The sequence below is a fragment of the Artemia sp. Qi Xiang Cuo genome, chromosome 16, assembly GCF_049724085.1.
Source record: "Artemia sp. Qi Xiang Cuo chromosome 16, ASM4972408v1, whole genome shotgun sequence".
NCBI classification, from domain to species: domain Eukaryota; kingdom Metazoa; phylum Arthropoda; class Branchiopoda; order Anostraca; family Artemiidae; genus Artemia; species Artemia sp. Qi Xiang Cuo.
The window spans coordinates 54,730,758-54,757,909 of record NC_142809.1 but is presented as its reverse complement, the minus strand read 5'-3'; the positions used below and the strand labels follow the sequence as shown (position 1 = coordinate 54,757,909).

Sequence of the window (27,152 nt, the reverse complement as noted above, 5' to 3'; positions counted from 1 at the left end):
ACAAAAATTTGGAATTTTCCATTTTTTGCCATAATAAAGATCACGGTTGCGTGTTTATTTTTTTTTTTTTTTTTTTTTTTTTTTTTTTTTTACCATGGGTGATAGTATACACCCAGTGGTCCAATAATATAGTAGGAGGGCTAATTTGAACCGAAATTAAAATTTATAGTGCCCATTTTAATTGACCAAAAAAAATTGAGGGCAACTAGGCCCCCTCCCACGCTCATTTTTTTCCCAAAGTCACCCGATCAAAATTTTGAGCTAGCCATTTTGTTCAGCATGGTCGAAAATATGATAAAAATGTCTTTTAGGATGACTTGATCCCCCGAAGTCCCCAGGGGGAGGGCTGAAAGTTATGAACTTTACTCAATGTTAACATATAGTATTGGTTATTGGGAAATATACAGACTTTTTCAGAGGAGATTTTTTCTGGTAGGGGGGGGACGGAGAGGGGCGGGGGCTATATGGAAGGAACGTTCCAGGCCGGAAGTTTCCCGGGGGGAAGGGACAGTGCTACGCCGGGGGCGCCGGATTTCCCAGCATTATTAAAGAAAAAGATCAGGAATTAAATAAAAAAAAAACAAGTTTTTCAACTGATCAACTGATTGTGATTAAGAGGTCATTTTTAAAGAACTGGAAAAAAAATTCGAACTATAGTTTAAAGAGCAGGGTACTGACTAGGGGCGAACCCCCTAATATACGTGTTAAAAATTTATGAATATAGAAGTTCGTTACGTAAGTTAATTCTAAGTTACGTATATTTATTACTAATAAAAACGTTCGTAAATAAAATTAAACAAGTTTCGAGAAAGCCATTTAACCAAATATAATATGCAAATTTTGTTTTAATTATTCATGTACGGTGAGCCAAAATCAAAACCTGCATTAATTCAAAAACGTTCAAAAATTAAATAAAAAAAACAAGTTTTTTTAACTGAAAGTAAGGAACGACGTTAAAACTTAAAACGAACAGAAATTATTCCGTATATGAAGGGGCTGTCCCCTCCTCAACGCCTCGCTCTTTACGCTAAAGTTTGACTTTCTCACAACTCTATTTTTTTAAACAATAAAAAAACTTTAGCGTAAAGAGCGAGGCGTTGAGGAGGGGACAGCCCCCTTCATATACGGAATAATTTCTGTTCGTTTTAAGTTTTAACGTCGTTCCTTACTTTCAGTTAAAAAAACTTGTTTTTTTTATTTAATAGAGGAAAAAGAGCGGTATTAGTATCAGAAATTTCGGCTAAATACACCTGTTAACTCCCTCCCTCCCCATTTCAGAAATAATAATTGCTTTAAGATGGACTGGGATAGTGTTGGGCGATATTTGATATCGATATTGATACATCGGTATATCAGACCAAATATCGATATTGAATATCGAAACGTATTATCGAAACCGATATTTTTTAGGGGTCTCTAACCCCCTATTTTCCCCGCAGAAAATCCACCACAAGAAAATTCAGCAAATTTTCAGCATACATCTTCGACATTCTTTGCAGGTTTGAATTCTCTTATTTATAATTGATTTTATTTATCCTTATCTTACATCTTACCCTTGCATCTTTTTCGCAAGAATTCACTTCCGGCTCCCGAGTCAGATACGCGTGAATTATTACTAACTGAGAATAAAAAGTTCCAAACAAATGATGTCCTAATGAAAAGTTGGGATTTTGAATGTTATCAAAGCTAAACTAGCCGATCAGACAGGGTGAATTTTCTCAGTCTGAAAAATTCTGTCAAAGAAAAGGAGCTATCTGTCATAGATAAATTAAGATATATATATATATATATATATATATATATATATATATATATATATATATATATATATATATATATATATATATATATATATATATATATATATATATATATATATATATACTGCTGATGCTATTAAGGCTCACCTTATGAAAATTGCCACTGAATGGGGGATCAAGGAAAAGGTTGTTGCTGTAGTAACTGACAATGGAGCGAATGTAGTTCGGGTCGTAAAGGATGCTGCATCCCAAGTAGATACCGAATGGACACAGGTTTTGTGCCTCGCAAATACTCTAAATTTGATTGTAGGGGGTGCTAGTAATGATACTGCTGAATTGTTGCCTCTCGTCCAAAAGGCTAGAAATATTGTCAGCTTTTTCAGATGAAGTGGTGTAGCTACCGACAAGTTGCGTCAGGTTCAATCTCTATTGACAATGTTTGCACCAAAAAACTAAAACTTGATGTGACCACTAGATGGAATTCGCTTCTCACTATGTTGCGTAGTCTGCAAGATTTGAAAGAGTCGGTAACAAGCTCGCTTGCGCTTCTCGGTAAAGGGGACCTCATACTCAATGACAATGAGTGGGGCGTTATTTCAAACGTGATTGCGGTGTTTACGCCCTTTGAAGAGGTAATTATTGAGATCTCATCTGAAAGTTTTCACTCCATTTCGAAAGTCTTGTCTTTGTCTATTACCTTGAGACGCCACCTTCTTCAGGTAGATTCTGGTGAACTCTCGAATGTGGCTGATGAGCTTTGAAAGGCTTTGCTTTGTAGGTTTATAAGCCTTGGTCAAGTCCGACCCATCGCAATTGCCACATATCTTGACCCGCGTTTCAAGAAAATGTATATTTCACCTGACGATATTTTACAGTTGAGAGCAAAATTGCAAACAAGATTGATTTGGCCTTGCTGGCTGCTGAATCTCGATCAAAATATACAAGTACCATCGCTGTCCTTGTAATGCAGTTATGTTAAAATCAAGCCAGTTTGTTAGGTTTACATGATGAGGTCCTTATATTCGATGCCGAACATGCTTTGACAACAGTCAAGTCCAGTGTGGCTCTGCAAACTTTCAATAGGGAGCTAATAGTTTCAAGAGAAACTTGCCCACTCAAGTGGTGGAAGTTTCGTACCATGGGGTCCCAAAAATACCTGTACGAAGTTCCAATGAAATTCATACTTGTGCCCGCTACCAGTGTCCTTTCTGAAAAAGTTTTTTCCAAGGCTGGCCAGATAATCACTGAAAGGCGGAACTGACTCTCAGGGAAAAACATTGACATGCTGATGTTTTTGAATAGCCAGTAGTTTATTTTTCTCTTTTCCTGAGCCCGAATAATTCAAATTCCGGGTTTTTGTTATTTTCATTTATGAATTTGAAGTTTATTTTTATTGTTTGATTTTATATTATTCGAATTGGGAAACAAAGTTAGGTACTTGATAAGAATCCAGTAGTCACACGATAAGTGAAGTTTCGTTAATGCTATTGAAATAAAACAAAATAGGATGAAAATATAATAGTTTAGAAACAAATTTGGGCTATATATTTGCACATTAAGGTGGGTGTGGGTAAAACATAGCATATATTAAATACATAGCTTAACCTAACCCAACCTAAGTACCTTTTATTCCCCCTAAACCCCATAAAACTAAGTTTAAATATAGTTCCCGGTGTGAGAAACACTTTGTTTATATAGTGTCTCATATAAGTATCGGGTAATGCCTATCTGTTCTCTCAATACAATTCTCGCGTGACTACTGGATTCTTAACAAGTACCAAAAGCTATACAAAGTACCCTTTATTTACCATTTGTGTTACTAAACTTCAGCAAATCCATGAGATAGCAAAAAACTGATCCAGAATATCGAAATCGATACATCAAATATCGAAAGTAAAAATATCGATACATCGATTAATCAAAATATCGCCCAACACTGGAATATCTATTAAAGTTATAGGGTTATTAGTTATATATAATTAAGACATACCTATTTTTTGATTTCACATATTTGTGCTGATTCTTCAAAGTACCTTGGATTCTGTTCACCTGAACTTGTGAAAGACGCTCCACTTTTACTACCCATTTACCGGATGTGCTGCGAAATTGCTTTTCAAAAGTACAGTCACTCATAGAGCCTAAAAACAAACATAAATGAAATATAATAAATAAAAAGATAAAATAAGGGATTTTTATACCTTTCCTCAGGATTCTGCCAAAATTTCGGCAGTAAAATGACTATTAAGTCGGCAAAATCCATTGGCTTTTCATTCTAGTCAAATATTTTGGCTACTGACGCCTCTGATAGTCCTTAAACATACAGTAGATTAATTAAATTTCAATTTCTAAACGTTTTAGGCGATTCCAGGAATGCTGTGCTTGCTTTCATACTGGTTTTTAACCCCAAATCTGTTGTAAGCATAATATTTACATCACCTGTTGCCTATCGCTATTTCAAATAATGTCTAAATTTAATCACCCAAAATCCTTTACCCAAAAATTATGCTTCAATCTGATATTAATTTTAAAACGATTTATAGTTTAAAATTTCATTTCATTCCAAGATTATACGGTGTCACTTTCTCATTATAGAAAACTTCACTTACTCCTGACATTTGACCTCATGGCGAGTTCGTTTGCAGCATTAAGGATCGAAGCTGACCTCTCATCGCATTCATCATTTACTAGACTTCCATCAAATATATTTATATTTCAAAATCTCATTTCATCTCAAGTTCAACAATTATCACTTCTGATTATAGAAAAATACTTATTCCTGACATTTGACCTCATGACCAGTTCGTTTGCAGCATTAAGGACAGCCGAAGCAGACCTCTCATCACATTCATCATTTATTAGATTTCCATAAAATATATTTATATTTCAAAATTTCAGTTGATTTTAAGTTCAACAATTATTATTTCTGATTATAGAAAACTACTTACTCATGACATTTGACCTCATGGCCAGTTCGTTTGCAGCTTTAAGGACAGCCGAAGCAGACCTCTCATCACGTTCATCATTTACCATATTTCCATAAAATATATTTATATTTCAAAATTTCAGTTCATTTTAAGTTCAACAATTAACATTTCTGATTATAGAAAACTACATACTCCTGACATTTGACCTCATGACCAGTTCGTTTGCAGCATTAAGGACAGCCGAAGCAGACCTCTTATCACGTTCATCATTTACTATATTTCCATAAAATATATTTATATTTCAAAATTTCAGTTCATTTTAAGTTCAACAATTAACATTTCTGATTATAGAAAACTACTTACTCCTGACATTTGACCTCATGGCCTGTTCGTTTGTAGAATTAATGATAGCCGAAGCAGACCTCTCATCACGTTCATCATTTACTATATTTTCATAAAATATATTTATATTTCAAAATCTCAGTTCATTTTAAGTTCAACAATTATCATTTCTGATTATAGAAACCTAATTACTCATGACATTTGACCTCATGGCCAGTTCGTTTGCAGCTTTAAGGACAGCCGAAGCAGACCTCTCATCATGTTCATCATTTACTAGATTTCCATAAAATATATTTATATTTCAAAATTTCAGTTCATTTTAAGTTCAACAATTATCATTTCTGATTATAGAAAACTAGTTATTCCTGACATTTGATCTCACGACCAGTTCGTTTGCAGCATTAAGGACAGCCGAAGCAGACCTCTCATCACGTTTATTATTTACTATATTTCCATAAAATATATTTATATTTCAAAATTTCAGTTCATTTTAAGCTCAACAATTAACATTTCTGATTATAGAAAACTACTTACTCCTGACATTTGACCTCATGGCCAGTTCGTTTGTAGAATTAATGATAGCCGAAGCTGACCTCTCATCACATTCATTATTTACTGGATTCCCATAAAATATATCTGTCGACAGGCACGTGCTCGTTGGGGCCTCAACTTTATCATTTCTCCTTGAAATACTTAATTTTCCATCTTCAACTATTGGATCTACAGCTGGCTTGGATTTCTTAGCAAATACAGGTTGTGACTCTTCTCTAGCTTTAGCCAAAATTTCTTCTGTTACTTTTTTCGCCAACGGTTCCAGATCCAGAATTTCACCACTGTTGGCATCAGTGCTGGGTAATAAAACAGAGGATTTATCAGCAGTTTCCACTGCCTTCTTTTCCATGAATATAGTCCTAGGTTTATTTCGGACGGCAACGCTGCTTGAACTGTAACGTCTTTTTCTTAAGGGTATATTATCCAAAAGTTCCATTTCACAGTTTGAAGACTTTGGGCTGCTAAAAGATCCTTGATCAAGTTCAATCTCAGCACCAACACTAGGGCAATCATCAGAAATAACGAAATTCGCTTTATGATTATCATCCTTACGTAAGGATGCTAGTCGCTGTCGTGGCTCAAAGCCTGGAGTGGGTTTTTCTAACACTTCAAGGTCAAATATTTCGCCAAGGTTTGTAATATCCTGCATTAAAACATTGCTTTCACCTATAAAAGAAGAAGAAGAAGATACCTTAAACAAGGCTTCATTCAACGAGTATCTTATTGATTTGTAGTTACGAAGACCACACTGTCTTTCGACCACGCAAAAGCAAAAAACCCAAAAAAGCCGAAATTTTCATAATAGCAGCAAGTAACCAATATATGAATATTTCAGCTAATAAAAATTTTGCTGATAGCCATCCTCAGCAAAATAGATGACCAATCAACAAAATCCATAAAAATATTATTGTCAAAATCACATAAATAAAAATTCAATTAAAAATCAAAGACAAAATCAAAAGAGACTTAGTGTCGATGCTTACCTTTGCAATTTGGGGTAAAGTATAATGGAAGTGCCTTCAAAATGTGTTAATTAAAATTTTTCTACGGTATCTATTATGAAGTAAAAATTGTTTTTTTTAACATGTTTTCTTTTCAAAAGACCCAATTCTAGGCTTATACTGCTTCTCATAGCATACACTTCTAAGATTCCTGACAGAACGCGTCAGAAAGAAAATCTATAAAATTCATAAAACTACTTTGAAGATTCTAAAATGCATACTTATATCATACCTAAAAGCACTGGAGTTATATATGACCAATTAACCAAAACCATAAAAATATAATAGTCAAAATGACATCAATAAAAATTGAATTAAAATCAAAAGAAACTTAGTATCGATGCTTTACAAAACTTCCAGAGCTGAATATCCGCAAAGTAACGGCTCAAATTGATAATCTTTTAATCAGCATTAGATTTTTATATTTGAATTCATGCTCTTTATTTTTAAATATAATTCTAATCATTGTTTTGTAAAATTAAAAAAAAAGTCTGACCAAACTAAAAACCAAAATGCAGAGAGCGTTAGCGTCATTACTTCATGGGGGTTCAGTTAAATCATGGCATTGTTCCGCAGGGATACGCTAAGGCTGTTTTGATTCTGGTTTTTAAAATGAATGTGATATATATTTTGTGAGTTATTCTTATGGTTTTTGTTTATTTTTCCGACTATTCCATTAAGGACAACTATTGATTATATAGCCAAGATATTCACTTATGTTGTTTACTTGTCATTTTCTTAAAAAAGTCTCGCTTCAATGGAGTCATTTTGTTCCTATCTATATGAAATAAATGCAAAAAAAAAAAAAATAATAATAATAAATGAAATACAGCTTTGTATCCCTTAGAAAAAATATATCCTGGAGAGTAAGTACATCCTGGAACAAATTTAATATCTAAATAATTTTTTTTTAAATGAATTTTGGGAATTCTGGGTCTGAGAATACCCAAAATTTGACTGTCTATAGCTGAAAGAAAAAGAAAAGAAGAAAACACACCAATAGACGAGATGACACTGGGGCTCAATAATTCAAGACGAACCCCAATCTTGTCTTGAATTATTCCTTACAGTCAATTCTAATTCTTTCGATGTAGATTTTCATATATTTTCCTGTCGCCATGTGGCGGTTGAAGTCATTGTAACACTCCAAATTTCACTGCCAGAGAAGCACGAGAGGACAATTTGATAGTTCTAAAGAGAAGATTAAGACGGCTTATGGAATGCTCTTGCGGCTAACAATATACCTCGGTAGAGCATGTCCTTCCTTGCAGAACACCAAGACAAGGCCGTCAAAATTTCCAGTGGGCCATCTCACCTCGACCTGTTCCTTAAAGAGGCTCCAAGTTTTTCAGGGTAGGTACTTAAACACCTGCAAGTCACCATGTAGCAGCTGAAGTCACTTGATATTTTTGATTTGACTACCAATCGAACGCGAGAGGAAGCAAGATGTATTAGTGCCAAAGAGAAGATTGGGAAGGCTTACGAAATTCTCTTGCCTTAACATGGTGGAGATTGTCCTTCTTTGCACAACACTCTGATAAGGCCGCCGAAAATTTCCAGCGGGTCATCTCACCTTGACCAGTTCTTTACAGAGGATCCGAATTTTTCAGGGTAGGTGCTCAAACACCTGCAAGTCACCATGTAGCAGCTGAAGTCCCTGGATATTTCTGATTTGACTACCAATCGAACCCGAGAGGAAGCAAGATGTATTAATGCCAAAGAGAAGATTGGGAAAGCTTACGGAATCCTCTTGCCTTAACATGGTGGAGATTGTCCTTGGGCAGCAGAGTGATTATCAGTTATCAGTGTTTGTCTATCAGTGTCTGAATATGTTATCTCCTGAGTACTCTTGGAATGTATTTTCCCGCAATTCTCTCTACCATGAATATTCTACACGAAATGTAGACAATTTGGTCAGTGGGATAAACAATAAAGCAAGGAAAAATTTTTCTTTTCGGAACACAGCTGTTTTGCTAAGGAATGGTCGCCCGAATGGTATTAGAGCAGCCGATAGCTTAATTTCTTTTAAGAAAGAGTTTAAGAATTTTTTTTTTGAAAAAGGAGGATAATTTTCGGAGATTGGGGGGAGGAAGAGGGAAGGGGGAGGGGAGGGAGGAAGAGGGAAGGGGGGATGGTTAGAGTGTGACAATGTAAATTATTTTCTTGACTTTTTTTTCTTACCTTCTTTTTTTTTTTGAAAAAATAAGAATTTATTAATAATTATCAGTTTTTATTTATTTTTGATTAAAGAGTGATTAGAAGATGCAGCCACCAACAGGATTTTTTTTTAATCTTAATTTGGTTGTCGAGTTATTTCTGATGTTTGTTGAATGTTTTTTTTTTGTAAAGTAAAACTGTATATGTCTCTTTGCAGAACACCCTGATAAGGCCGCCGAAAATTTCCCGCGGGTCATCTCACCTTGACAAGTTCTTGACAGAGGATCCGAATTTTTCAGGGCAGGGGCTCAAAAATCTTTAAGTCATCATGTAGGAACTGTAGTCATTTGGTATTTCTGATTTCACTACCAGTAGAACGCGAGAAGAAACGAAACGTATTAGTACCAAGAACAAGATCGGGACGGTTTTCAAATTATCCTGCTACCAGACAGTGAAGTCTTCTTCCTTGCGGAAGACCACTGATAAGGCAGTAGGAAAGCACTAGCAGGTAATAATTGACTTTGTGGAGAGACGAATTCCATTGAAGCAGACCCAGTAGTAGAGAGTATCCTTAGTTTAAATTTGACCGTAAGAGAACGATAAGAGAAAAGCCAGAAATTCGCAAATATTAGTTATTATCAAGAATTAAGATGATCAAATTAAACTTACTTCAGTTAAGTGCAAATTATCTTATGTGTATACTATTAATACTACTACTACGACTGCTGTAACTAATGACGCTAAGTGTATTAAGGTTAAACTTTAAGGGAACGTTTAAAGGGAGTTTCAAAAAAGGGAGTTTAAAGGGAGGCATACAGGTTTTCAAAAGGACATATAAGCAATATCATAGGCGATGCACCGTTATCAAACATAAAAACATCATATAAACTTTTGGAGGAGTTCATTGGATTGGATATTAAATTCTAGTGCCCCTTTTAAGAGTAAAAAAGGATTGGAGGACAAGCAGCCCTCCTCCCAAGCCCATTAATTCTCAAAGAACATCCAACCTAAAGTTTAAGACAACCATTTTCTTCAACATAGTTGAAAGGTCCAGTAACTATATCTCTAAGGTTGTTGGGGATGTCAACTTCCTACAGTTATTCAATTTGCCCATTGCTCATATAGGCCTATAGTATTTGTTATTGGGAAAGAGGACGTGTTTGATAGTGTTCAAAAAGACCAAGTACATTTAAGTAAAGCTTCCGAGAATGTTGACGGAGTGTTGAACTAAATCAAAACACATTATTTACAGACAGGTGGTCAAGAGGGCGTAACTCAGGAATGACTGAGGGTATTAAGTTGGAACTTTCAGGGAATTGAGCCGTCGTAGCCGAGTGGTTAGCGTTCCGGATTTGAAATCATGAGGTCAGAGGTTCGAGTCTTGATGTCGCTGGTTATTTGGTTTGGAACGGGGGTCAATGGTGTGACCCTGTAAGCTCTGCCAGAGTCGACCCAGATCTAACTGGGTACCTGGAGTAATCTGGGGGGGGGGGCAACACGGGAAGCACCGGAAGATTTGCCCCCAGCCAAGCATTGCACTCCCGGCCAAAGACATTTAATCAAGAGATCAGTACTTGCGCAACGCAGACCATTGGTCTGTATGCAAAAAAGTTTATTTTTAAGTTAAGTAGTATAAGGGAATGATGAGAGGCATGATCAACTGACCAAGGGCATGTTGAGGTTGATGGTGGACTAACCAGAATGCACTATGTGCATCTTACCACTATTACGACTGCTAAGGCTACTACTGCTACTGAGGTTAAGGGTATTAAGGTGAAACTTTCATAGGACATTTAGGGGGTGTTGAAGTAAATCAAAACACATTGTGTGCATTCAGATTGCCAAAAGGATGTATGATCAATTTCTCAGGAATAGCTTAGAATATAAGTAGAAACTTTCACAACGTGTTGAGAAGGACGTTAAACTACCGAGAAGGCACTTTGCTCATACGTTCTACTACTACTACCACTGCTGCTACAATTACTATGAACTAAACTGAAACACGCTATGTGGATGCAGTTCGTAAAAGCTATATTTCAGAAACAGCTTAGAGTATTAAATTGACAGTTTTACTGCATGTTAAAAGGGATGTAAGTCAACCAAACATGTATACTACTCAAGTCAAAGAGTGTTAAAGGAACATTTTAAGTATACATGTATACTACTCAAGTCAAAGAGTGTTAAAGGAACATTTTAAGGAAATGTTTTCTTGAATTGAAGTTATCAAGTATTTTGCAGTAGGTTGCATAGGTTGCATCAAGACATGGCTAAATCAAAACTAAATCAAGACATCAAGACTAAATTCAAACACGCTGTGTGTATGAAGGGTATCAAATGACCGTATCAGCTGTATATCAAGAACAGCTTAGACTTTTAAGTTGGAGATTTCAGAGCATGCTTAGGGGTATGTTGAGTAAAAAAAAAAAAAAATGCACTATGTGCGTGCTACTACTACTAGTAGTAGTACTACTGCTGCTGTTAGAAGTAAAATTACTAAGGCTAATAGTATTAATGTAAAACTTTCAGGGACTGTTGAGGAGATGTTGAGCTAAAAAAAAAAAAAAAAAAAAAAACAACAACAAAAAACAAACGTGTGCATGCAGGTTATCAACAGGACGAATCAGAAATATCTTAGATACAGCTTAAAGTATTAAGTTTAAACTATCAAGGCTTGACCGGGGGGGGGGGAGGGAGGGATGTTATACTAGACCAAAAAGGCATAATGTGAATACCATTACTGTTTACAACTAATGCTAGTACTTTTCAGTAATACTACTCCTATTGGTCCTACTATTACTTTTTCTAGGGTATAGGATATAAAAAGTATGCCCTAGAATAGGGCATAAAATAGAAACTTTCACGAAAAGCTTATGTTACTTTATAACTAAATCAAAGGGCCCTGTGTGTATGCTGGTTGCCCACAAGACGTTTCAGCAGTATTCCAAGAACGACTGAAGGCATTAAGCTGAAACTTTCAGGACTACTACTATTGCTACTTCTGCTCTCACAATTGGGCTAAATCAAAAGAGTGTAGATGCATCTAGATTGTCAGAAGAGCATACATACAATGTTCTGGGAATGGTATTAAGTTTCATTTTTCAGGACAACTTGAGGAGGTATAAAACTAATTTATAAACCATAATATGTGTGTGTCTAGATTTTGAAAAGAGCGTATGTTATTAAAAATCGTTTAAAAATTTTCTCCAACATACAAATAGTAAGCCAGACTAAGAATTCTTGTATAAAAAAACAAAAAAAAACAAAACAAAAAAAAAACAAAAGCTTTAAAGTATACTTTTCCTTTCCCAGGAAAAAGATATGTCAATAAAAAGCGAGTAGAAATTAATTTAAAAACCTTTTCCACGATTAAGTTTTAAAGAAAATTAAAGAGCAACATTAAACCAAAAATTAGCTGGAATAAATTCAAATAATTTTCCAAGTGCAAAACTACCCCAAATCACCATCAATAAATAAATGAAATCCGAAACGAACAGAAATTACAATAAATAATCGATTCAAACTTAAGACAAGCAAGCCCTAACATGAGTAGTGGTGCACCCCCCCCCCCCCAAGCCTTCTGAAGACCAGAACATAATTTGCACTTAAGTGAAAAAAATAAAACAAATGACCCTGGATTGTCAGTTTAATATACATATACTGATATTTATTCCAAAAAGTTTTTATAGTTTTTGACTTTTTTTCAATGGAGATATCATTTATTCACAAAAAAATCAACAATACTAAAATCAAAAAAGCGAAAGCATTTAAAATGTGTTTATTTTCAGTTAAGCGCAAATTATGTTCTGATATGAGAAGGCAGGGGAAACTGTATTTCTGCTCATATTTGGTTTAATGGAGCTTTTTACTTTTCTTTGGAAAACTTGTCTTTTGGAAAAAGTTTTTTTAATTAATAAGAATAAAAGATCTATGTAAAAGCTAAACAAGACTGGATGAAATATATATGATGGTGGTGGACAACACGCGAAGCTAGAAGTATAAGAAAGTATAATATATCAGAAGTATATAGAATATAAGAAGTATAAGAAAGCTACAAAGAAGAACTGATAAGAATAGGTCAATATAAACAACAAACCAAAATATAAATAAAAAGCAGTATAAAACAAAAGGTGGCATGTTTTTTTTTTATTTCGAAGCAATATTGACAGTTTCAGTGCCTATTTAAGATCATCAAGAACTAAAAACTTACGCGATTGAAAAAAAAAAATTAAAATGTATATGTACAACTGAGTAATATGTGATTGAGAGTTACATCATGAAAACAGAACCCCAATTTGAGTGCAGTTTTTTGTTTTGTCATGTCAGTCAATTTCGCCTCGTAATGTCTGTCAAATTTAATCTAAAAATCATCCTTTCAATATGTATAGTCTATTTCACCGAAATCTGTATTATACATTATCGACCTTTAATTTTGGAAATTAACAGACACCATAAGTTAATACATAATAGCCCATAAAGCGATTTGATTTTTCAATTTTTGATAAAGCCAAGAAAAAGTTCTTTTTACCTAAGAGGAGCAATTCCCCACTCCCCCCTTTTCGGTACCCCTGTAAAGATAAAGAGGGGGATAGAGAGAAAGTGAGGGAAGGAAGGAGATAGAGAGAGATAGAAACAGGGACACCAAATCACAAAATGTGTTTTCGGGGGAGGGAGGGGCAAGAACTTTTTCAATTTTTTATACACAAACACATATTTTCCAATTAAAGAGGGGTAATTGCCTCTCTCCCTAACTGATACCTCTGGAGAGGGAGAAAGAGAGAGAGAGAGAGACAGTAAGTGTGAGAGTGTGAAAGAGAGAGAGAGAGAGAGTGAGAGAGAGAGAGAGAGAGAGAGAGAGAGAGAGAGAGAGAGTTATAGTTATAGATTTAGATATATATATAGAGAGATAGATACAGAGAAAGACAGAGAAAGAGAGCGAGAGAGAGAGAGAGAAAGAAAGAGAGAAAGAGAGAGAGAGAGAGAGAGAGAGAGAGAGAGAGAGAGAGAGAGAGAGAGAGAGGTACACACCAGAAACACAGGATACTTCCGAGAAACCACTTGCGCTCCTTCGACCTGAAACTTTGGCTGGCATGTTTTTCCTTTTTAAGGTTGAAATTTGACACGAGTCAGTCAAACTTTCACTAGCTGAGTTCTTAGAAGGAACACTAATTTCTTTCAAAATAGCACTTTCAACTACTTTTGAGTCTGTTGAAATGCCAGGCGCCACAAAGGCTTCACTTTTTCTTATTTTATTGTCAGCAGATACCATAGATGATTCAACAATTCGAGAATACTTAAGAGGATCAGAAATTTCAGCTAAACCATGCATCCGCTGTATGCGAATTAACGCTTCTGTATATGGCGACCTTCGAGGGATAATAACACGGCTAGGAATGTTACGAATTGGAGAAAGAGAACGAGGGATCTCATCAAACAAAGTGTCAATGACGGATTTTCCCGGTTGCGGATTAGATAACCGATCATCTCTGAAAGAAGATTCATGGATAATCTCGGGCATTTTTGGTAGCAATTCACTAGGCATTTCACATCCCTCTATAACGCTACCAGATATATTCACTGATGTCGAATCTGAAATATACTGTTTTTCAATGCTGTTTCTAACGTCTAGACCTTGACTACAAGGCTCTGGTTCAACAGCTTCAATTTCGCGAGACTCATCTTTATCTATTAGATTTATTTCACTAATTTTGACTGGTTGAACATTGTTGCTAGTTGTTTTTGGTGATGGTGGAGCTGGGGATTCACAAAATGGAGATAAAGATTCTACATCCACGATGTATTTATGTTGCGGGCGTGCATAAGCCAGTCTCTCCTCAGACACAAAGTCATCAGGTATTCTTGAGCTTAGCGATAAATTTGACAGAATAGGATTAGCATTCTTCTGTACATGCTGTTGATATTTCACCTGTTTTATCTTCTTTATTTTTAACCTAGGTTCTGACTTAGATCTATACTTGCGGCACATATCTTTTACTGTCCATGTAGTATCTGGTTGATTTTCATCTTTTTGGTTTTCACCTCCAGCCTTTTGCACACTCAAAGACTGGCTGCCAACATTAGCAGAAGAAGATAGTTTATTTTTTGCACTCGTCACATCATTCCCTGTTTGACCTTCCTCCGACTTGTCACACAATTTGTTCAAATACTGATTCACATCTTTCCCTGAAAATAACAGAGTTGAAGGTTTTGAATTTTCTCCTGACTCAATTACTTTGACCAAACTTTCAGAATCCGTGTCAGGAACTTCAGGATTAGGACTCAACTGTACTTTAGAATTCCCTGGAGTATTTTCAGACAATTGGCAAGCTTTCTTAGAAATTTCCAAATCACTACTCTTCTCTAACTTAGCCAGTTTTCCATTTAGTTGACATCCATTCTTTGGAGATTTACCACTTAAGGAGATGGGAGACACAGCATATGCTGATGCGTTCTCAGGGGACCGCATACATGGGAACGGTGACTTCACTACAGCATCAGTACTTCTCACACTGGAAAGTGGGGATGCGAGATCAAGGTCACCACTCCTGATACTCAGGGTTGGTGAATCACCAGATCTTCCAGAATGTACGAGGCTAGATGAAGGTGATGTTTTGAATTCCATACTTGCATCGATAACTCTACTTTCTATTTGAGGTAAAGAAACAGATGAGTCACCTAGATCATTGTCGTGGCTACTAAAACTTAAACCTTTAAGACCTGAACCAGCGAATTCTTTGCTACTACGAGCATTTATTTCCCCTTCTCCTTCGCAAGAGGACTTTACCACTGAAGCAGATGGCTCTGAGGGCTTCTTAACAGCTTTTTGTCTTGTTCTATTCAATATTGCAGGGGGTTTAACTTCGGCTGAAATTTGACTTTCAGACTGTGTTTTACCTTTAACATCATGCTCCATACGTTCATTAATATTGGGAGGTATATTCTTTGACTGGACCGAATTATCAGAAAAGCTAGGGCTTTCATTTGTAGTCAATGAGCTTGCTGGGAGTCTTAAGCTATCAGGACTGCAAACCTCAGCAAAATGGCTCTGGGTGTCTTTTAAATACACTGGTTTAGAGATTAATTCCTGGACAACACGAACAGGTTTACCTGTTAAGGGTCTCCCTCTTTTAGCGACAGCTCTTCCTTCAGCTGATATTGTTTTTCGGGCTCTGATATGTGGAAGAGAATTACCCGCATCTAGGTCGTCCTTCAAATGACTCAAAGGAGGATGTTTTAGGTCATCCTTTCCACTTATAAGAGGGCCGTTCCCACCTGTCTCTCTACCTCTTTTAGCTGGTCTCCCCCTTCTAGCCACAGCTCTTCCTCTAACAGCTGAATTATTTTTAGCTCTGGTTTGTGGAGGAGCATTACTCATACGTATGTCATCTTTCCAATCAAAAACTTTTAGACGGGGATCTGGTGGGTCATTCTTTCCACTTATAAAAAGGTCATTCTTACTAGTTACTTTAAACATTTCCAACTTTGTGCTCTTCCACTTCCTCAAAGTTTCCGTAATTGATTTATTTGCATATTCATCTTTAGATTTTGTTCCACTTGGTGGCTCAGTGACATGTCTCCTTCTTGTGATAGTAACACTGTCCTTTTGTTCTGAAGCATTTGTTTGGAAATTCTTTCTGTTGGTTACTTCCACGTACCGTTTTGCTAATTCCTTTTTCAATTCAGCAAGTTCTGCAGCCTTGATACGATCTAAAAGGTCATTCAGGTCAGAGGTTCTGCTATCTTGCTCTATTACTTCAATTACTAGGCCTGATGACTCCCCTTCATGTTGTATGGCAAGTTGACTAAAGTTCTTTGCTTCTTTTGAGGAAACACTTTTTGAGATGTTACTACGCTTTTTGGCACACTTTATGAATGAAGCACTATTATTTTTAGCTGGTTGTTTATCACTGAGCGCTCTTTCCATAATTTTTGAAGTTGTCACTTCGCTAGACTTTGAAGGTTGTTGTGATGCCAAAAAAGAAGAATTTGAAGAAGCGAACGATTTTTGCATCCCTTTTGTAGGCACACTGCAATTCACTAATACAGAACATGTCTGAGTTTCATTCTGCTTTTCCCTATTTTCAATAAAAGTAGTTTTATCCATTTCCGTTGGTTTCTCACTTTTCACCAAATTCGTTTCCTTCAATGAGCACTTTTCACCACTAATCTTTTCTTTCTTTCCTTGGATAATAGGCCCAATGCTCTTTGTTGACCTCAATGTACTATAGTTACAGATGTTAGAGCTGTCATTTCTTAAATGAGTATTTTCTCCTTTTTCCACAAAAACACTAGTATCTGCTTCGCTAGATTTTACATTTTTCCCGACACTCTGTTCCCTCAAAGAGACGCTTTCACTACCTGCTTTTTCTTTTTGGCTGACATGGTTATCATTTTTTATAGACCCTGATGAATTATGGTTATAAGAATTAAGACATTTTTCTTTTAATTGATCATTTTCACCAGCATCACATTCGAGAGGTTTTATTATTTGCTTCTCTATGATGTCTTGTTTTTTAGTATTTCCTGTATTTGTTTTGTTTGGCAAATCACAATCATTATCACAATCTTTCTCACTGGCTTTATTCTTGGCGCCATGGGTTAACTTATGACTAGAATTAAATAAACCAGTTGGTTCACTGATTTTTGCAAGCTTTTGAGGCTGGCTTCCAGTAAGCCTTCGTGATCGATGACGTCGTAATTGCGTTCCTTCACCATTTTCTTCATTCCTCTTAGGAAATTCTTGAACTTCGACTAGCTGATTAGAAACAACGCAGTATAGAGCAGAACCTGCTGCAGTAGCATCTTCTTCTTCGTCTAATCCATTTACCGAACTGTGTGCTGATCTATCTCGTGATTTAAGTCGAAGACTTCGACGTATTACAAGGGGGGAAAGACGTGGAGATTTTGATGATTTACGACTTTTATTAACAGATCTATCTCGTTTCCTACCCCGACTATGCGGTCGGTTTGACAAAGAATAATGCTCAATGTCCCCTTGCTGTTCATGGCAGACATCAGATAAACTTGGAGCTTCAGCAGATGGGACTAACGCGTCGTCACTTACTTCTTCAAACAATCTTCTTGGTGTCGAAAACGGTGCAAAACCACCAAGAGATTCTTGTTCTCGTGCAGTCTCCGCTTTATCAACGCTCTGTACAGTCATTGATAGATCACTATTGATAGTGCAATAATTAAAACCAACTGCCTTCTTTTTAGCTTCTTCATTTTGAATAATATTTTGTTGTTTCTTCCTTTTTCGATGGCGAAGATTTTTTGGCTTACTGCTATCTAATTCATGCTTCTGATCGAGAGCAGCACAAGGAAGAAACAGCGGTGTTCCACATTCATCACCATCCTAAATTTAGAAGGTATGATTAGAAACCTTGTATTTGTAAAACAATTCTTATTCAATTCACTAATGCTGAAGGATAAATGGAGGGTTCAGTGTTAAGGCGAACCAAGTCAATTTATTGAATTTTTCAAAATACGAATACCCCATTGTAGCTAAAGATATTATTCAGCCTACCCATCAAAAATTCTCTCTAAAATCGGGTCTTTGGTACCCGGGCCAGTGTTCCTTGAAATCTAAAATCAAGATAGTAGCTTGCTAATAGCAGAACCCAGAGGCATTTAAAGTTGGAATAGTAGCCTGCGAATTCCGGTAGCGTCGGAAATCCGCTAACCAAAATAGATTGGCACAGCATCTCCCTCATAAAGAGGAGATCCCTGTGGTCATTGTATACTGAATTACTTACATCTTTTTATTTAAGTTGTGATGTATTTTAAATTTGGTTCAAAGGGGCGGGCATCTAGGAGATTTTCCCCCTAATTTTTAGCTCAGTTAAAAGCATAGCGGTTTTAGCTAGTAATGATCATCTATAAACTACATATGTCTCTGTCTATATACTCTATCATTGTGTCATCTATATTATCTGTACTACATCTATACTATCATATTATCTCCGTTAATTTATTGATTTCCCTGAAATAGAAAGTAGCAATAGACAGCACCGATTTGAAATCCCTTTAAGTTCCTTGTGTACCGAAATCGGCAAGCTAAGGCCTGAATATTTGTTCAAAGGGATCGGACCTGGTTACCGAAAAAGCGATTTACTTTCACAATATCCAACAGCTATGTTCTAGTTCATACAATGCTGAAAGACTCTAAAAATACATAATTTCCCTTCAATGCAATTGTGTACTAAATCCACGTGGCTTTGTTTTTCGGTTTGTTCTCGCCTTAAGCTATGTGCCCACAGAAAGCGAATTCGCTGACGTTAGGCAAATTCGTCGTCGTCAGGCGAATATTTTCAGCTTCGCACGTCAAAAATTCGCAGTTCGCACCTTTCAACTCCGAGTCGAATTTTAATCGCACGATAGATATTCGCAAGACGAAACACAAGACACTTCTAAAAACAGGACAGTAGGCCTCACCCAGAACTTTCTTGATCATTTCAGCTTATCTCTCCGAAGTCTTAAAGACAAAAATAGTAACAATCCACAAATCTTTTGTTTCTGTCTTTTAGAAATCATATTTGAAATTTCGCGTTCTGTGAGGCATACCTCGCGAATTCGCTTTCGTGATGCGAACTTACGAATTCGTCTGCGAAAAAAATTCGCTTTCTGTGGGCAGCTAGCTTTAGACTATACATCTATCATATTACTCCCAAGAAATTGGCCTCACATATAGTTGCAAAAAAGTTTTCAGTTCTTTGGAGAGAGGAGGGCGGCTTCGGCAAACTAAAAAATACATTCTTGGACCTATTTATAAACATTCCCGGGGGGAGGGGGCAGAAGATCCTTCAAGCAAATGTCAGAGACTGGATTTTACCCATTCCTCGATAGAGCCGTATTTTAAGGTTCTAGTGAACCAATTTATTGGTTTTAGACAGTTAAATTAAAAAAAAAGCAAAGTTGTTCTGGAGAAGTAAAGAGCAAAGTTGAAACTTAAAAAAAAACCAAAAATTATTACTTCCCAGCTTATCTAACATATATCAATATAACTAGTGCAAATAAATCAACTGGTGATATTTCTCTAGGCTTGTAAGGTTACAGAAAACTAGCGCTTTACTGAAAACACAAAAGCCAAGTATAAAAAATAAGAACATTGATTTAGGAGTCAAAAGTAAACACGGAGCCTCACAACAACAAACTAACGTATAACGCTTTTCTATAGTCTTTCAGTATACAATTAAAATTATCTTAAAAACTTAGGCATAAAAATAATATGTTAAAATTTATTAAACAGCATACAAAACAATGGATTGATTTATCAGGTAGCATCTTGGTTTCACCTAGTATTACTCGAAGTGAAGAACATATCAACCGTAATATAAACTCTGGAAATCCAGTTATTTCTCTCCAAAAAACGAAAATTTCAAGTTGTGATACAAATTCTAAAGCGAGTTTCTAGTCTTAATACTAATAAGATTCCTTCATTTCGAACTCGTCTACAAAAAAAAATCATGAAATGTCCTTTACAGACCTAAAACAACACTCAATCATTGAACTAACTCGCTGTGCAAAAGTGATGCTAAATTAAACGAAAAAAAAAAATTTAGCGACAATGTCAAAATCCTTTGCTTTTATACTGTTAAAAGTGTCCTTAAATGGCTTACATTTACGTATAAAAACCAAATTGTTTTGTGTTTTCAGTAAAGCGCTAGTTTTCTGTAATCCTACAAACGTAGGGGAATATCACCAGTTGATTTATTTGCAATAGTTTTATTTATATATGTTAGATAGAGTCTATATTGAGAGTTCATACTGCAAACATCTCTTTTTGGATATAATCTCATCTCATTCATACAGTAAAACTGTTAATACAGTAATACATTTGTGATTTCCTATGGTTTTTATTGAATTAATTTCAAGATCGGATGTGGACTTGAAAATAGTTCACCTCGAACTTGGATTATATTATTTGATCTACATATTACATTGACCTACTACATATATATTTTGATTGGAATACTCGACTGTCCCTGTCTATCAAAATTAGATTGTGCAATGACCGATCAAAATAGGAAGAATATTTTAAATCCGTTACTGAACTTTGTCACCAGATCTATGCTTGATGATGCGAAAATTAATCTGATTATCGGAAAAGCTGTGAGTTTATTTTATCATGGTACTATTATCAGTGCTAAAGAGTTTCTGTATAAGGAGCTGAATATTCAGAGCCGATGTGTGAAACATGCAAAGGATGAAGATAATGTATTTGACATTTGTAAACAGTTAAATCAGGCGGCAAAGGATAATTTGCCTGTTCCCACTTTTGTTATATTCTCGCCATCTGAAACCGCAACAATCGGGGATGCAGTCTCGGCTACTTTAGTCTCTAAAGTTAATGCACTCTCTCGGAAAATTGACGGCTTTTTAGAGAATGTGACGCATTCAGGCTCTGTTTGGCCAGCTAGAATTGATACTAACGTAACAATTAACCCTGCCCCAGCTCCTACGTTTGCCGTTGTACTAAAGAACTGTCCTGCAAACCTGACCTCACCTAATGCTCGTAAGGACTTCGTCGATAAACTTTGCCCTGAGGCCTCAGGTGAAATAACTGAACTTAAAAAATCGGCTTCGGAATGGAAACTTGTTGTTAAGTCAAAGCGTGCAGCGAACAAAATTGCCGAAAATGCTAAAAACAGTACCTCAGGTATCTCAGTGAGTGTGAAATCCCCATTGTTTAAAGGGATTCTGAAAAGCGTACCGATTGAATACGATGAGAATCAAGTTATATCTCTTGTACCAAACTGCGTGAAAGTTTCACAGTGCGGAAAGTCCCGAGTGTTGAAGGTCTACTTTGAGTCGAAACAAAACCTGGATCAGTTCTTGAAAGTGTCTTTAAAAGTTGGCTACAAAAAGCATTCTGCACAAGCATTTGCTTACCTCCAAAAGCATTGTTTTTCGTGTGATATAACTGGGTACCTGTCTTCACAAGGTTTTAATTGGTCTCTCTGGTCTCTACGCGAGTCATGCGGTCACACCTTTAGCATTTCTTCTCTGTATTTCGAAAAAATGTTCTGTCTAGAATGGAAAGTTGCCGGCCATACTTGTTACAATGTAACCTGTCTTACTAACAACAGTCAACTAGCAAAGCCCACGGTATTATATGCATGTGTCTACTACTGCGCAAGCTGTACTTTCGTGGAATATTAGTGGTGAACTTTTAGTCAAACTACCTGTGATAAAAGGTCTGCTTTCGAAATGTGACGTATTGTGCTTGCAAGAACATTTTTTGACAAGTCTTAGTTCAGGCCTTCTGGAAATTAACAATAATTTTAATAGCTATTCGGTGCCCCATAAACGATCCGCTTCCAGGTGCCGCCCCTCGGGTGGTATTGCGATGCTTGTTAGGACCTCGTGCCGGTCGAGTATTTTTGATTCATGTGATTTTGTTCTTGCTGTCCGTGTAAAAGAGTATGTTATTGTAAACGTCTATCTCCCGACAGATTACCTCAATGACCGATCGGAATTTTTATTTACTTCTGCGTGTGAGAAACTAGGATCTTGCCTTTCAATGATTCGCCTGTTAGGTAAGTGTTGTATTATTATAGGAGATTTTAACTGTAATTTAACTGACACCTCGTTATTGCATACTTCTATTTTGTCTGGGATTTTTGATGATTGGCTTAGGATATTGCCGAAAGATCTCGATTACACTTACACACACCATTGAAGTCACGTGTCTAACCTCGACCATGTAGTTTCTTTTATAAACTTCCAAGTGTCACCTGTTCATGTCGTTACTGATTTCCTACTATCAGACCACCTTCCAATATATGCATTTATTTATTGTCCCTCTGCTCAGTCTACTCCCACCGAACAACCCCATTATCCCCACGCCCAATTTTACAGGGATAGGGAAAACATCCAATATAATCTTTTTGCTGCAGTTACTAATTGTGTCCTATATAAAATTCATGTTCCGTTCCAGGTGCTCATGAAAAATCAGCAAGTTGATGCAAATGAAATACGGGTGTTGCTAGATATCTATCCTGCACAAATCTGCCATGCTCTCCGATGCGCAGAAAGAGCCGCTATACCTCTTAGATTTATACGTCGGGGTGTCACAGAGTATTGGTCTAGTAATCCGAGCCTAGTTGAGGCTTGGAAAAAATCCAAATTTTGGTACAATTTGTGGCTCCAGTGTGACCGTCCTCGCTCTATCTGGGTTTCTGACATTCGTCTTTCTACCAAAGGAAAGTTTGCAAAAGAACTATCTATCCACATGAACCAGATAGTTGAAGAGACGTCCCAGTAAGCTTCTCTGTCCCAACCTTCCTTCTGGAGAAATGTATCATGAGATCCTCCTAGCGCCCGCCTATCTGCTCAAGTTATTCCTGATTCCGAATCGAATTCATACTTCTTTGCTGAATTCTCCCCACCAGATGCCACCCTACAGTCCAAATGTGAAGATAAGCTTGATAAATTTCTATCTAGTTGTCCAACCGACAATTTTTTTGTTTCGGTTGATTCTGTACTGCGAACAATCCAACACCTAAAGCGTAAGAAATCTTCTGGCATCGATAAAATGAGCGCTCTTCACATTCTGCATGGAAGCGAACTACTGGTAAATTATATTGCTATTTTGATGCAGATGATTGTTACCCAAGGAGTTGTACCTTCTTCTTTCTCAATCGGAGATCTCACTCCAATTCCAAAGAAAGGTAAACTCGCTACCCAGCGCTCGTCCTTCCGCCCTATAACAATGGCTACTACCTTCTGTAAGCTTTTTGAACTTCTGTTCATTGACCATCTGAACGCAAAATGCTATGTTCCACCTTACCAATTTGGATTCCAGCCACGTCTCGGTTGTGCCCACACTTTGTCGGTTGTCGCGAACATCAGGTAAAACTCTCGTGTTGGCCTGGAATGGTGTTTGTAAATCGTTCGACTCTCATTCACGCCGCTATGCTACTCCATGCAGCAAAACGTGGAGTGAGCCCTTCATATATCAGAGCCCTTCGAGACATGTATTATCGTCTTAAAAGTTCGCCTAATACTTCACCCACTAGCTAAAGTTGACGGCTCTCAAGTCCACGCACCAACCCCTAATATTTTTGTCAATGTTGAAAAAGGTACCCGTCAAGGTGCTTTTTCTACCCCTCCACCCTTCAATAATGAAGTTCTTGATGCACAGTCAGCTGTTCCCACATCTTTCATCTTTGCCGGTCTTGATTTATCTCCCGTATGTTTTGCAGACGACATTCTGAATTTGAACCGCACTATCCAGCGCATAAGCGAGATTTTAGCAACGCTACAATCTGAGTATGCAAAACTAGGTCTTTAGTTCAATGCTGAAAAGTCTAAAGTTGTATTCCTCAACTCGAATCAAGCGTCACCTAGGGATATTCCTCTCGGAAATAGTAGGATTAAACCAGTAGATCATATCGCCTACCTTGGTCTTCCCATTGGGTCGTCAATAATGCACACGCGACAACTATTAATTGCTCACATTGAACGTAGAGTTGGGTTATCATATGCTTCTTTAGCAGCTAATAAGTAACGCTTCAACCGCTGTCTTCTTTCGAAACTTTTTAAATCTGTCGCTCTACCACATTATCTGTACAAATCTCCGTTTTGGAAAATGCTAACAAATTCTGACAAGTCAAATATTCGTTTAGTTTTCTTCCGGTTCGCAAAATATCTTTTACGTTTTCTCTCTTGGACGCGCAATTCTTATCTAATTAGAAAATTCAGTATTTCTGACCCGATTATAGCAGTGGAAAAGCAAATTCGTGCTTATAATTCCCGTTTAATGAAGTTGAACCATCCTTGGTCGTCAGTACTGGCCCAGTAGTTAAGATGTATTTGTTGTGTGTTTTTTTGTTGTTGTTTTTTTAAGCGTTTGGTTTCGCGCTTAGTGTAATTGTTGCAGTTTTTTAAACTGATTGATGATTTAGTCTCTTTTCGTATGAGCCCAATTTGAGTGACGCTGTTTATTCTCAATTTTGGTGTCAATTTTTCTCTGATAATATATTGCGTATATTACTAATAATTTAATTGTTTATTCATTATCGGTTCTTTAAGCATATTGCTTTAAGTAAAGATGTAAAAGGAGCCGTGATTGAATAATTTCCTTGTTTCTGATATCTATGTATATCGGAGTAAATGAATCCTTTTGTTGAGAGTGATTTGAGTGACAGGTGTCACTAGGGTGACACCTCAACCTTTATTAAGGAGCTGAACGAAGAAGCCGTACAAGAATTGAAGGAAAAAATAAATTTAGAGTGGAAAGAAAAATCGAAATATAGTGTCTTTTCTTCTTGTAATTTTTTTATCAATAACGAAGAAATAGATCTTTAATTCTTTCTTTAAACAAATTAAATTTAGTAGCACTTAAGAAAGTAGCTCCAGGCGAGTAGCTTCGACACAAAAGGGTAACTCAGCGGACAGGTTTGCATATCGACATGCTTGTGAAAACTTTTGCTGGCTCAACAAAAATGTGCCTTTAGGCTTAGGGAGTTATTTGACCTGTCCCTATATAGAAAAGTCCCTCACTACTTAGAAATGAATCGACATTCCAAAACAGATCATTTCTTGCGTAGGTACGATAAATAGTATTATAAACTCAGTTTGCTTTCATTTCAAAAATTTTGGGAAGAATTGCCTGAATTCCCCTAGAGAACTGTTTTATTTGTCTTTCTTCCTCTTTGAATGCACAATATTAGAGAATATTACGGTGGAATTTTCAAGCAAATAATTTGGATAAGTAAGTATAACAATAAGTAATCCTTCTTTTAATACACAACTTTGAGTGGTTCCAGAACCACATGCTTACACTTCTCCAAACACTAAGAGGCAAGGAGTTGGGGTCAGGGGTGTAATTTGCTATGGGGCAGAGGGTGCAACTCCCCTCCCAGAGATCATTCCCCCCCAGGCCCCAGTTTGAAATTTAGTTTCTCCGAATATGTTGTCAAAACTAAGATAAGCTTGCATAATTCAAGCATCCACTGAAACAGGTCACTTTTCTTTAGTACATCTTTACTTTTTAATTACTATATGGCTCGTTTTGAAGTTTTTTCTGTCATTTTCACTTGATTTGGGAAAATTGGCTCCAACTTCCAACCCCCCCTCCCCACACACACTGGATTTTGACAAAATTACGCCATTCGTTGGGGTATGGATTTAGTGATCTACTAAGAATGTTGTTGCAAACCATGAAGTGGATGACCACTATTCCTTTTTGAATCAAAATGCTTGACAAAATACCTTCCCGGAACATGCTTTAAAAAATGAGGGCATCACATTTACAAAAACAGTGAAATTATCTGAAAATGATCATATAGAAGGGACAAAACCGTGATTTAAAAAAAAAAACACAAAACAAAACAAGCAGGAATAGAACGCAAGACCCTCTAATATGAAGGTCAACACTGTACTAACAGAAACACGCCTCTAATAATCTGATTTAATATGCTGGTGTTTGTACCTCAATTGCTTAGCTTATTAAGGGGGCTTGGAGGAGGAACATACGGGAGGTGTTCTTGCAAACCTCCAGTTAAGGGTTTCGGACCATAATTATTACAATGATGATATCGTTTTATACTACCAAGCATTTGTACTGAAGAAATGACATCAAAAGTGTTGTTTTTAGTGCTATATCACACTTACGGATGGTAGAATTGATAAACATCACGTAGATACGAGCAATAGCTTCTAAATCAGCCATTAAACGTTCCTCTAAAAGTTCTGGTAAGCCACTAGCCCCATCTTTTCCACTTGAGACATGGCACCAGAACAGCCATTTTTAGTGTCATTTGGAACTTGCTGATAGTGGAATTTATAGGAAGGACGTAGACATGAGCAATATCTTTCATATGAGTTATTAAAAATCTGTCTAAGACCTGCGATACCAATGCGCCCATACCGATACGCGTGATGTCCACACTTCCGATACCGATACAGCGTACAGCCCTTTCCCCAGGACTCTGGAGGGTCACATCATCACCAAAACCATAGATATTGGACCTTTGAACTACGTTGAACAAAATGGCTATCTCTAGATTTTGATTGGATAACATTGGGGGGAGGGGGCCTGTATGGAGGCGGGGCTAGATGCCCTCCAATCTTTTTGGTCACTTAAAAAGGGCACTAGCAAATTTAATTTCCGTTCAAATAAGTCATTGAAATTTCTTTATGATGTTTTGGTCATTCGCTAGCCCTGAGGAAAAAAAGGACAAATAAGTATTTCCCATGCACAAAAGTGATTTTCCTTAGTGTTCAAGGTAGACGACTGTAATTGCCCTACTAAAGGTCTTCGATCATGTTGATTCAAATGATGCAATTATAAACTTTTACTCTTAAGACTAACCGCAACAATAGTTGCCATTCCTGATTCAGTGTCAGATGGCAATTTTTTTTTCACTGGGCAGTATTTTTTTAAAACGCGTTTTTCAACGCGTTTTTTTGGT

At 36.7% G+C, this 27,152-nt stretch overlaps 1 protein-coding gene across 2 annotated transcripts in view; it reads right to left on the bottom strand.

Annotated features, from left to right (window-relative positions):
- LOC148943107 (uncharacterized) overlaps nucleotides 1–27,152 on the bottom strand; it is a 128,361-nt gene that overhangs the window by 11,133 nt on the left and 90,076 nt on the right. For both annotated transcript variants that reach the window (XM_089102510.1, XM_089102511.1), the window contains 3 exons: nucleotides 13,762–18,088; nucleotides 5,561–6,244; nucleotides 3,751–3,898 (listed from right to left, as the gene is read on the bottom strand). In XM_089102510.1, the coding sequence (XP_088958636.1) occupies nucleotides 3,751–3,898; nucleotides 5,561–6,244; nucleotides 13,762–18,088 (5,159 nt within the window). The remainder of the gene's footprint in view (nucleotides 1–3,750; nucleotides 3,899–5,560; nucleotides 6,245–13,761; nucleotides 18,089–27,152) is intronic.